Below are 13,689 nucleotides of genomic sequence, written 5' to 3'. Positions count from 1 at the left end.
CCTGATCGGGCGGATCAAAGCTGAGCAACAAGTGGGGTTATTACATAGTTGTGTCCCATTCCACGTCATCATCGACATTGAGCATTGTTGCTTCGAGTTTACAAGACAGTTACTTAACTGCAAGAATTGCATAATTAATCGGCCTAAACGATACTGATAGTTAACTAGACTTGTTGCAAAATTTTAAATAACTAGTATACGGTTATTATAATATAGAATATTTTTTTAATCGCTCTTTTAACTATGATAATTATACAATTGATGCCTCAAAGGTTATTTCTTATCTTTTGTGTTTAATTAAGAAATGTAATTAAGCCACACAATCCTCCAGTATTGTTCAATCAATATGATAGTCAAATAGAGCGAAGACAAGCTTTTTAAAATGGCAGACGAACATGAACTGCGGCAAGGTAGTGTGATATTTTTTTATTTATAGACCTTTCTTTATTATTTTTATTGCGCTGACATTGCTTGTTTTAAGTTTTACATTACGTTTTTCAAGTAAAAGTTGATAAATACTGAACAAAACAAAATAATACATCCAGCCTGCTACTTATGCGAGAAAGGTTTATAGGGGTTTGTTTGTTTGCAAAGAGATGCGGTTTCGAAATTATGAAAATAATAATAAAAAATGACTGGAAGTTTATTATGAAACGTTAAATATAAAGTAAAAGAGTATTAAAAAAATAGAGCAAGTATATCGTGTACAGAAAAAGGTTTTATTGACACACTGGGAAACTTTCTTACTCAAAAACGAGATTTGATTGATTAATAATTTTTTTTGTCTTAAAATTATGCTCAAATGCAAAGCGTGTTAACCCTATCCGGTCCGGGGGGAGGGGGGGCGGATACCCCCCCCCCCTACCTGACGGTTTTTTTAATAACTCTTTAATGCTATGTTGCATGGCTACAACACTTACGTAGATTCAATATTTAACTATTAGACACTTGCATGTAAAGTTTTTAGGTCCCATACCTTTCAGAGGCTTTAATATTGGCTATTACTCGAAACTACCCCTAAAAATCTCTATGAAACTCTTACAGTAGGGAAAATATAATAACTCTTGTTAGGATTATGTATTGAAATTGAAACTTTCAACACATCTTTGTTTCGTCAAGAAGAATCGTTTTGCATGTTTTGGTGACGTGACTAATCAAACCCGAAAAAAATGGATTTTCGGGCAATATTTGGCAATTTTTCATTCGATTTATGTAAAAACCGGGAAATATGTTAAATAACTTTTATGTAGCTTTCAGAAACTTCAAACAGAGTGTAAAAATTCGCTCTGGAACTAAAGTAATTAAATTTTAAGCAGATAGTGGCATGTTGAACAGATTTCAGGCTTTTAATGACGTCACAGAAAATGTGCTGACGCAAGCAAAAATTTATTGCTATTATTTTGTTCCTTTTGTGACTTACTATAAGTGTGTCAAGTTTGATTCAATTTGGACAAGCCTATGAAAAGTTATTGAGGAGGGGCGGATTTCGCCCCCCTCCCGGTCATAATATGTTCGAAAAACCCCGGACCGAAAGGGTTAAAAGGGGGAAAGTAATATTTTGCTAGAAACACTAATAAGTACTAATATAAAATGGGCCACCCTTGACATAAAAAGGTTTCAGTAAGGGAACACGGCGATAGACAGTGATGTATCCACATCAAAATATATCACTTTTGAAGGGGGCGCGAAAAGAACTTGAATTTCGTCTGGGAGGTGGTGTTTTCCAAATCTATTATCTGTTTGTTTTTACATCAGCGAAAACTAATAGTGAGACTTTTATAGGATGAGTGTAATAAAGTATTAAATCAGACGTTTTTTCCTTCGCGGAACAAAAAATGCGTTTTTTCGTCTGCCGTCATATTTAAGAATCCAAATGACGAAATCATAGCACTGCGTTAAATCTATTAAAGAATCTTTTATGTACGAAAGCCGACCACTATGTACGTCATGACTCATAGTTATTGCGCCCATCTCAGCAATAGTTAAAGAATTGATAGATCCTGCGTCTGTTATGATCTACTAACAAATGTTGCAATGTTTGAAATTTCTTTTTATGAGAGTTAAAGAAGTCTCATTTGGTTTCGCAATTCGAAAAACTGCCAAACATTTACTTTGCACTTATCTTTTCAAAACTTTCAAAGTCTATTCGGACGAGAGTTAGAATGTCGAGGGTTTTTGAATCTCAAAGTAATAACTTTAATTGCGAATTTCTCGATTTTAATGTTTTTTAAAAACAAACATATTAAGCATCGTTCGAAATTCTTCAAACTTGGTCAAGTGATTGGCATATGATTTCAATGATGATATTATTATTTGTAAAGTACCTTGAATTTCACCCATTCGCGGCGCGCATAAAACGTAAATCAAAAGTTGATAATTTTTTACGAAGTCCAAATTTTATTAGAGATAGATAGATAGAAATAGTATTTTAACATTTTAAATACATGTTTTGGGGGGTATTTTTGTGGGGAAAATGCATTACACCTTGCATTTCGCCCATATTAGGAAAATCAGTATATCTTTTGAATGGATTATCCAAAACTTAAAAGAGATACCTCTGTTTTGCATAAATTTTTGAGAAAGACTGTTTCCATTCTTATATCTGTCCAAACGAAATAGAACACAACTAACGCCAAGAAACATTTTACACACATGCAAGGGAAGATGATAGAATCGAAAGTGGCGGCTATGTTGTTTTTGGTTGCCGTGAAAAAGAAATATAAAGCTTTTACATTTAGGGCAAGATCTCTGAGCACGTGGTAAATCAGTTATGAATAAAAATGGAGAAGGCGAGAGAGGACGACATTTCTTTTTTGTAAAGTGAAAATTTTTATTCGTTTAGTAACGGGGAACGACAGCTCTGTAAAAAACCAAGAAGAAGAGATGACAGAAGTATTAACCACGAAATCAAACTTATTATCAGACGAGAGTACTTTCACATTTGCTAAATTGATAGAATTTGTCAACCGCACAAATACAGGGATTAGTTTGGTTGAAGCAGCAATGTTAATGTTGAGCTTATCTTTCGGTTCTGCTGTTGTTATCATGCCTTATAATTTCTTACTGCTGGGACCTATAACATGCATGCTGTTTACACTTGCATTGGTATCCGTACTGGCATACTGCACTAAACTTACTTACTACTCATGTCAAGCAGTTCTTGAAAAAAGATCATCACTTGAACATGTAAGAGAAATGTACCCATTGCTTGCAGAGGTAGCAGTAGGTCCAGCGTTTAGTAAATTACTTTCTTGCATGCTATACACGTACTCAGCGGCGGCTACTACAGCTTTCTTTCTGCTTGCTGCAACCATATGTGCCGATTTATGGCCGATTGATCATTTGAGCACATATGGAAACCTACGAAGCTGGACAGCTATCTGTTTTTTTTTCATGCTACCTGTCATGTGCATGGGCAACTACAACGACTTGGCAAACACAGCCTTGATTGGTGTTATCATGTCGGCTATTTCATTGTTAGCTATTATTATCGATTCGTTCATCGCCAAAGGATATAAAGTAAAAAGTCATGATTCATTTCTTGAGGAACACCGTGTCCAATTTCAAAATATTTTTAAGAGTTTTGGGATGATATGTTTTGCTATAGGGGGACCAGCATTTGCATTGCCCAATATGTATGTATTCGTAAAGGAACAAAACAAATTACCAAGTGTTATATCGAGAAGTCATATTTCAATATTTATACTTTATATTATGGCTGGATTTATTCCATTTGCAATATTTAACAAGAAAGTGAAACCGTCAATTACAACAACATTAGAACTTTATTATCGCACAGAGTATAATCACGTTTTCTTTAAAGTTTTATTGATTATATCACAAATCTGCATGGTGCTGCATTTACTGATAGCAGGTGTGATATGTGTGAATCCGTTCTTTCTTGCAGTTGAAAAAAGACTGAAGATACCTCTTGGTAAGTAATACCTGTTTTCTCTTCGAAATTTGAGTTAAAACTGTAAGAAATACAATAAGTAAAAAGGTTGATAATATATTTAAAGATCTCAGTAAAAAAAGTTCACCTCACTGGTGTGAGCAAGCAAGATGAGAATAACGACGTTAATCGCTGTATGCAGTCACAGCTTGTGCTAAAAGCAGTCTTGTATTCTGTTATTCATTACCGTTAACAGTTAAATCTCAAAATTTGACAGTATAAGTGACACAAACATTTCTCGATAATCAAAAATTTGAAAAATGGAAGCTTGCAACCATTAATATTAAAAAAATATTTTTGTCGGCTGACTGCCGCTTTTGAGATTTATATTTGTTATTTTGATTTTTTAGAAGTAAATTGGAAACGTATATGTGTGCGAATCATTGGCAACCTCATGCTTTTGGGTGTATGTTTAGCATTTCCAAATTTTCAGAATGTGTTATCTATCGTTGGTGGAGTTCCCATCGCATCTGTTGTTGTGATCTTTCCTATCTTGATTTATGCACGACTGTACGATTTGAGTAAAAAGGAAATCGTACTTCAAGCCATTATTCTTTTTTGTTGCGTTTTCTTATTGATTGGCAATTTTATTGTGGAAGTGAAACAGCTTATGCTTGTCATTCAGCAGAAACAAAACGTTAGCTAGACGGCTTACCAATTATAATTTTTTGGTTAAATGGTTTGATTAACTTCTTTATCGTACTAATTGAAATAAAAATTATTGACTTCTTAATTGCAAAAGGGATAAAGAACTATTTCTCCAGAGCTAACCAAGCTTAATGTCAAGAACAACGTAGAGTAGATTAGAGAATAAGAAAAAAAAAGATTTATAACAAATATGACAAGGTGGATATATAACTGTTGATTAAATTTCCGTTTTTCATCTGACTGTAATTTATTTTAAATCAACTTTTTTAAGATTTCAAAGCAGTTTTGATTTTTCACTATTAAATTACCTTGGTAAGCCTTCAGAAGCATAACACAACTACATTATTTAACTACAGTTATACAACAATGTTAAACGAACTTAATAACATATCCTGTCTTAGAGAACAACAGTTTGTTCTTCCTTAAGGTGGTTCCCCTAGAAAAAAATTCTAAATTTCAAGAATTGTCATTTAGCTGTTTTCTGACAGCAAATTTATCTTAGAATACCGTGGCAAGTAGTGCTTATGACAAATTTAGGTTTTTATTGCGCATTCTGCCACTTTTTCCAACCAACCACAAATATAAGTGCACAGCAACGCCCATAGCAACTATTTTCGCATTTTTAGACAGCTTTCTTGCCCTCCGTTGATGTTATATTCCTTGCAATAGCTAGATGATACTTTAGGGCCTCCTAAGACAATATATGACAGTTCTGAATATTAATAATGTGGTGTTTCACAAGCATTCAGAAAGCTGTCTTCACGACGCATCCTCCGAAGTGAACTCGTCATTAATTAGACTTCAGACAGGTCGAAACAGTGTTGGCGTACACCTTTTGTCGATCCACAAGTCAAAAATGTCCATAAAATAATTCTTTACAAGTTTTTTGCCGTTTAAGTTCGGAATCCACCCGAAACAAGAATTCTCAAGATCGAAGCACCCACGCTTTACAATTTCTTCTGTGGATGCAAGCATTAGTACCACCTAGTGTTTAAATGAAACCGATTTTCAAATCAAAATTTTGTCTTTCAGTTATTTTGTCGAGATATTGCCTGTTTCGTCCTGTTTTAGCTTTTCTGTCGTCCAAAAAATACCGCATCAGTTCTCTGGAAGACAGATCAGCCTTACGAAAATGCGCTTCACTTAATTCATACACGTGACCCTTGAGGAACAAAAGCGGTCAAAAAAGCACTTGAAATAACGCATGTTATTAAGTTAATTGGTTGGGCGTCGTGCAGCAAAATGTCATATTTTGCCTATACTTCTCCTAGCAACGGGTAACCATGGCAACCAATCAATCAAATTTTTGACTTAATATTATCCTACCGTCACATACTATGATATCCTCATCAAGTATCTTTAGAAAAGACAAACCTCTGCGATATAATTTTTTTCTAGGGGAACCGCCTTAAAGACGTTTGGAGTTATAAAAATCCACTTAACAAATATTCATTGCATCTATAATTATATTTTCCCATTTACAGTATGATACTTGAACAAGTTTTAACACCAGCTCGAGATTTCATTGTTTTTTTGGAAATATATCATTACATAAAACAATTAACAAGCCTTTGTCCTGTGCACTAACTAAAGAATTTTCCCGCATAGTGGCAGGCCTGCAGCTTAGAATTTCTCGTTGTGTGGTAATGAGCACCAATTAAAGAAGTGCTAACAGTTTCCAGGCCTAGTTGCAGGTCTGCAGCATAGAATTTATCGTTGTGGTTATGTCCACCAATTGAAGTAGTGCTAACAGTTTAAAAGTAGAAAAAACCGGTGTCACTTCGAATCAGTCGCAAAACCTTTGCCCTGAACTGGAAATTTTGGCGGAAATATTTGAAGTTCTCTTCTCTAGAGATTGGCACTGTGTGCTATTACACCACCCTTTCGAAAGATAGGCATCCGATTTTATCTTTCGCCTTTCCTAGGAAAATTAGAGGTAAAAATACTTGTGGTACAAATATATATTTTTAACATAATCGAGGTACAAATATACATTTTTAATATATCGTTATTCTCCTCCTCCTTTTTGATACCGGAACTCTAATTCCCGGCCCCTTAATCGCAAAATTGAGACGACGAATCGGGTTTTCTGCGTAAAATCTTTCCAGGCCTCTCTAAATTTTTTTAGATTTTAAAAGCAGCAGAACACCCGGAATAGCAAGAAAGACAAGTCTTTATTGCTTTGCTGAGATCCATTTGCTTCGCAACTCTATGTCGAGAAGAATGCCATATGTCTGGAGAATATAAGAAAATGCTTGGTGTGTGTCGTGTGGAGCGTAGGAGAAAAGAGAGAGAGAGAAGACATCCTCCTCCCCAGAGTTTGTTGCCCGATGATAAAGCCGCTAGCGCTTACTTGATGCGATGTCAAAAAGGCAAGAACCCTCGTGAGGACGCTGAGAGAAGAAAGAGGAAAAAATTAAATTAAAAAACTGTCGTTTGCCGTAACTTTCTAAGCCTTAGTAGCCAAGCGTAATTTTTGTGTAATTGCTAATCTTTTGAACTAATAATCGAGACAACGGAAGGCATCGTTCACAAGAGAAGTTGTTTTTGTACTACTGTAAGCTTCAGTAAGTCTGTTTGAGATCTTAGTAAGTTAATATTTCTTGGGCTGGCTACTAATTAGACAACTTTTCGAGCTCTTTTATATCAATATATAAAGGGTTGCGGAGCGGGAACAGGTCCCTATGTTTGCAAACGAAATATTTGCATCATACTCTAGACAAATATGGAGAGAACTTTTATCTGCTCCAATAGACAGTTTAAATAAGATCTTAAAAAGTTCCTCGAGGGGGGTATGACAAGAAAAAAATACATTTATTTGTGGACAAATAAGCTGGATCCACCATGTACTATCATCCGATAATGCTGTGATGGATCCTTCAACTCCGTGAAAATTTGAAAAACACGTTTGCTTTCTGATGACTACTAAAAATATTTTAAAAATTAAAATATTCCTTAGAAAACATTCTCGAATCATTGGACCCTCAGAAAAGGTATATATAGCATGACCATAATCAATTAACTGAGATAACAATATATATCAAAAATGACCACCGTCGCGCTTCACTTGAAAATCACAAAAAGGTGTAGCCGGTTGAACTTACCACCAAATTTTTGTCATGCGCGAGTTCCGACACCCCTAAAATGATTAAGTGGTAGTATCAAACCCCTGAATAGAATTCATTCATTAAAAATGGTAGACAGAGCTGTAGTAAGTTAATGTAGGCTTCGAAAGCAGTTTCACAGAGTTATCGGATTCACGGAGTTGGCGGATCATACGCTACATATTTACATATGCATTTGTTTTGAGAGCGTATAAACAGCAAACACTTTGCAGCATAGATTATTTTATAAGTTTCTATCATTAAACACACTTTTCCGCTTCCGGAGTTTTTCTGTTTGTTTAACAAAAAATCTAGAAAAATCGGAGAACGAGAATCAAAAAATCTGAATATGCGCTTAGTAAAAAACCTTGAAAACATGTTAATACAAAGCAGAAATAAAGGTAAACTGATTAATGTTATGTGTACTCTCAAAGAGCATTGTGGCTATTGGCCTGCATTGCAGTGTCTTCAAATCTGATGAATCGAACAAAACATCGATGAATTGAACCAAAGCATAACGTAACGGCTAACATTGTTTTTCAGGAGCTTTTTTCTTGTTGTACAAACAGTGAAAACAACATCATTATATTGCACAGTTTGAATATTTTATTCTCCAAGTTAAATTATGAAGAAACTGAATAAACATACAAAAAGGATGCATCATCATCATCATCATTCTCGGCTTAACGTCCGTTTTCCATGCTAGCATGGGTTGGACGGGGTATATTAATGACCCTCTTCCAATCTGATCTAGATTGTGTTAGATCTAAACTCAACTTCCTCTCTATCAAGTCTGTCCTTATAACCTCCTGCCAAGTCTTTCTAGGTCTGCCTCTGGGCTTTGCCCCAGGAACTATCAAGTCTCTACACTTTCTTACCCAGTTATCCTCCTCCATTCTTTCCAAGTGCCCCAGCCAATTCAATCTTCTTATCTGGATAACATCTTTAATTCTACAGAGACTTAGCCTACTTCCTAGCTCATCTGAACTCTTTCTGTCTCTCAGACTGGCATTACACATCCACCTAACCATTTTCATATCATTCCTTTCTAAACGGTCAAGATCTTCCTGCTTCACTGCCCATGTCTCACTACCGTCCAACATAACACTTCTTACACAGGCCTCATACAACCTACCTTTTACCTCAATTGACAGGACTCTGCTAGTCAATAAAGGAAGTAACTCTCTAAACTTTTTCCAAGCAGAACCTATCCTGCAAGTAACACTTCTTCCAACACCCCCTTCACTGCCCAACATATCACCTAAGTAACAGAAGTTCTTAACTATCTCTAACAAGCCACTGTTGTACATCATTAAAGCTGGAAATACTTCATTCTCTATAATCTCACCTTTGCAACGCATGCATGCGTTTAACTTTTACAATAACAAATTTAAATTTTTCTCGTAACAACTGATGTTGCAGTTTAAAAATTTTTCGAGGACTATTCTTTCCCAAAGCAACGGCCAATGTTTTGTTCAGGTTGTGCAATCTGTAAAATAGATACAATGAAACAAAAAGTAAGCTTGGACGATTGTTTACAGAAAAAGTTCAAGTCAATAATGGTGTATGTGTAAAAATGATTTTTTTATCTTCACTGTTTTATTCGTATCACAAAAGTCAAAAGAAAATCTTATTTATCTAGTTAATCCATATACTTATCAGCAACCAAATTATAAAGCTGTCACTAAGCTATCTTTCCATACTTGTGTCTTAAGTAGAAAATTTTAGATAACGTTGCCTCTGTGCAAAGACTAATCAAACTTTATTGGAACTACTAACCTTATTTTCCCTGATCGGGTGAGTGTCCCCCGATTTGAGTAAACCACCCGATCGAGTGAGTCATAACTGGCGGTAAATTTTCAGCTAGCTAAATACATAAACAAACCAAAACGGCAGAATTTAACTGGTGAACAAAAAGTGATGAATAATTAAAGTAATGAAATATATTTAATATAAAAATAGTTAAAATATTTACAGAATAAAAATACTATCCAGAAATATATATATTAAAAATGCTAAAATATCTACAGAATATTTAAAAATAATATATTTATAGTATTAAATACTGTCACTAAACATTAACAACTAGAATAAATAACGCAATATACAGTCTTTTTCAGGAATATTTGAGTAGGTGTGCGATGATTCACACATGTAAATCAACTAACATGTGCGATGTAAAACGCACATGCAAATAATGTTACGCATTCGATACGGGCTGGGAGGTTATTTTTGTTGCGCATTCATTTTGCGGTAGAAAAGGCAGGGACGTGAACCCCAAACACTCACAATGGATTAAGAAGACCAGGACTATTCAATAATTTATGAGATCTAAAAGTGTCCAACCAAGACGGAAATCTATTGGACGTTTTGTCTGACGAGTCCCTAAAAATTATTTCGAGGGCTGCCATCCCACGCTACAAAATAGACTTTATAGGTTGATTTTGAAAGCTTTATTTTTCAGGTGTGCGGTTAATCACATGCCTGAAACGATTTAGGCGTGTGCCAAGGCATGCATGTGCGATCGCAGGCCTCTTCTGAAAAAGATTGAATGTAGGGGTTTTCGTGAGACACCAGTCTAAATGTGAGCGTAAAAACTAAGATGTTAACTCGAACAAAAAATATTTCGCATTTTTGTTGTACTTAATTTTCCATTACATTGACAGGACAGATTCACAAAAATTCAATGACGCCCTTTTTCTTCTTTTGAACGCCCCTAAAATTTCAAAAAACTAATAAACATCTTGGGGTTCATGCGAAGCATGACCGTATACTAAACATAGCCTTGAAAGTTGTTGTGCAAAAGGAACTCTTTAAAATTAGCAACAACTAAACATTTAAAACTTTTGCTTGAATGTCTACTACCAAGATAAGAATGAGTTAAAAATTTGATTTAATTCCGAAGTTCGCAGATCTCGGATTTTTGACCTCCTCTGTTCGCTCGGTCAGCACCATGCTTTATATGGACCATAACAAATATCTGTCCTTGGCCTTCAAAATTTCGCAACATTGCATCTACAAAATGAAATAACACTAAGTGATTTTCTTTTTATAAAGGAGTTGACTACTAAACTTCAGTCGAAATTATTGTTATTCTCACCTGTAATAACTTAAAAGAGTTGCAAATTCTTGAAGGGCAATTTTCCTTTGTACCCAACCATACTATACTTACCTTGCACACTGTTACTCATCACCCTAAAAATGAAGGGATATTTCCATTAGCTAACAGCAAATATGACTCTTATCTTTCATTCTGTCCTTCAAATAACAACTTAAAAAGTTCCTCCTTCAGGTATTCTTACATTTCCTTAATACCTTTCGTAGCTCCTTTCAGTGATTTCCCTCCAATCTTACATAACTGTTGTACCTGAATATATATATACATATACGTATTATATACATTTCAAGTTATAGGTCATTAAATTCAAAGATTCAAAGTAAAATTGGCATTGTAGAGGTAGAAGTGCACAGATTTCCTGCATAATTTTATTGACACATTTTACAAAACCACTGTAAAAAGAAGCATTTTTTAATTTTAACTCCAGTGCATTCACTTCCTCGACACTTTCCATGACATCAATTTCCACAGTTGACTCCTCTACTTCAGCTGTTTGAGATTTACTGTATTTTCTGGTATATAACCCGCAGGTTATATTGTGGTGTGGGTTATGTGATAAGTTTTATATTTTCTGTCATTTATTGTGAAATTTAAAGTTTATACATTCAATGAAGAAAATAGTACCAATGGGATAAAATGCGTACATTAATATAACTACATGCGCGATCCTATATCTACGTAATCTTACTTCAACTACATGATTTAATTTTTTTACACAGTGAAAATGCTTTCTTCAACTTTCTATTGCTTGCCATTGCTAATATTACGAGCTCTCTCTGAAACACAATTCTGGAGATCATTTTTTCTTTTGTGTTTGAATGTAATTATAATCTATTTATATCTTTGCAATCACATTGAGTCCATTGAAATGATTTGATTCTGGTAATAGAGCAGTATAGCAGGTATCATTTTTAAGCCTAATTGACATGTGTTTGTGGTTCACCAGTTCAAACGTCTCCCACTTGTCTCCAGCATGAAAAAACAGAACACATGCACATGTTCATAAAATGATTAGGGTAAGTAAACTTAACATGATGAGGGTTATGCAAAGGTGCGGGTAAGTAAAACACATTGATTAAAATTTTATGCGGGTTATACAAAGGTGCAGGCTATCTGATAGCATCTAGTTTATAACTCCCTAAAAAAGCTGTGCTGCGGGTTATACCATGTGCGGGTTATATACCGGAAAATACGGTAGGGTAAGTAAAAATACGCTGAATTTTTTTCTTAACATGATGCGGGTTATGCAAAGGTGCAGGTTAGTAAAACACATTGATTAAAATTTTTTGCGGGTTATGCGAAGGTGCGGGCTTTCTGATAGCATCTTCTTTATAACTCCCTAAAAAAAGCTGAGCTGCGGGTTATACGATGTGCGGGTTATATACTGGAAAATACAGTATTTAAATTTTGAGATACAATTTTTTTAATTCTTCCCTAACTTGCAAGAACCCTCATTTGAAATTCTAAGTAAGAGGTATTTTTTTTTTCTAAAAATAATGTAAACATTGTGCAAGAGCAGAGAATAAGGAATAAGTAACAGCATCAATTTTATCACTGTCTGACATAATCAAACTACATCACTTGATAAAAGCACAGGTGGTAACAATGCTTCATTTTCTGTGGATTCTTCAACATCAACATCAGCATTATTTAAATTTCCAGCGCATTGTTCCAACACAGCAACATCGTTATCAAGCAGCTGAGTATCATTATCTAAAAGTAATATATTAAGCAGCTTTTTTGCTTTTCTCCATTTTGACAATCTTGACATTGTAATGTTATTAACTACACTGCTTTACAAGAATACTTTTATATATAAAACATGCAAAAGCTTTTGTACAACTAGAATGGTCTAAGAAACTTTCTAGCTACCTGAATGGAAGAAATAAATGTGGACAAGACTGTGGAATAAAGTAATGCAGAACTAACGTTTGCCAATTTGCCTTGTAAAGTATTCGCTCAATTAATATAGCTATATATAGTTAAAGTTACATGAATATTATTTATTATATAATAATTATTTATTGAAAGTAACCCGAGGTAAGTTGCAGCGTGACGTAATGCTTCGAGAACAATGGCGCACGCATATATGCACAGGCAAGAAATATAAACAACACATATTATAGCCGTTGTCGGCAAGTCAACACCCTCTATGCATTATAGAATTTAGTATAAAATTAACTCCTCCATATTATTTTGTTCACGCAAAACAATTACAGATTTGCTAGTAACTACGACTGCATGAAAATTGGCTACAACTGTTTACAAATTAGAGAAAGGTAAGAAATAACAACAAATCAACTATTTTTGTTCAAGATTAAAGGGATCCCGAGGTACTTTTACAAGTTGGAATTATCTGAAAGATTTTCATAAGAAATTCCCAATGACATATTCACTTTTTATTAAAAGTTCATGTAACCCCAGATATCGTTTTTTAAATATTTGTTTTCTCTTGTTCGTCAGAGTGAGAGTACAATGCGAGTGCGAGTAAAATAAACGAGAGTAATCTTTTTAATAACGCGAGTACGCAATAATTAAACTACCCGCGAGTAAATCTTTAAAAAAATATATCATGTTACTCGCGAGTTATATTAAAGAAAAACATAAGACATTAATTTTAATTCACCATTTAATTTTTTTTTAATTTAGTTTATAATTAAAAAATAAATTTTTAAGTTCAACTTTTGTGTCTCTTCTTTAAATGCTTTCGCTACTTTCGTTATGTGAAATCACTTCCAGCATGTTCTTTCGCAAACACAGAGTCAGAATGATATCTAATTATAGTTATGGTGATCAATTGCCACATGCAGACTTTGCTTTCTGAATATTTTTCAACAAACATTGCTTTATAACTCAGACAACAATCT

General features: G+C 34.4%; 2 protein-coding genes across 2 annotated transcripts in view; both read left to right on the top strand.

The window, feature by feature from the left end:
- Positions 1 to 285: 285 nt before the first annotated feature.
- On the top strand, positions 286 to 6,137 carry LOC130630030 (uncharacterized). Its single transcript, XM_057443428.1, has 3 exons — positions 286 to 410; positions 2,843 to 3,934; positions 4,303 to 6,137. The coding sequence occupies exons 1-3, from the start codon at positions 383 to 385 to the stop codon at positions 4,596 to 4,598; spliced, it is 1,416 nt and encodes a 471-aa protein (XP_057299411.1). The 5' UTR covers positions 286 to 382; the 3' UTR covers positions 4,599 to 6,137.
- A 954-nt stretch (positions 6,138 to 7,091) lies between these two features.
- LOC130630026 (hippocampus abundant transcript 1 protein-like) overlaps positions 7,092 to 13,689 on the top strand; it is a 28,764-nt gene continuing 22,166 nt past the window's right edge. The window contains exon 1 of the mRNA XM_057443425.1: positions 7,092 to 7,167. The gene's annotated coding sequence lies outside the window, so the exon portion shown is untranslated. The remainder of the gene's footprint in view (positions 7,168 to 13,689) is intronic.

This window comes from Hydractinia symbiolongicarpus, chromosome 2, assembly GCF_029227915.1.
Source record: "Hydractinia symbiolongicarpus strain clone_291-10 chromosome 2, HSymV2.1, whole genome shotgun sequence".
Lineage (NCBI taxonomy): Eukaryota > Metazoa > Cnidaria > Hydrozoa > Anthoathecata > Hydractiniidae > Hydractinia > Hydractinia symbiolongicarpus.
Note: the sequence above shows the minus strand (reverse complement) of the source record. Positions and strands in the feature narration are given on the sequence as shown.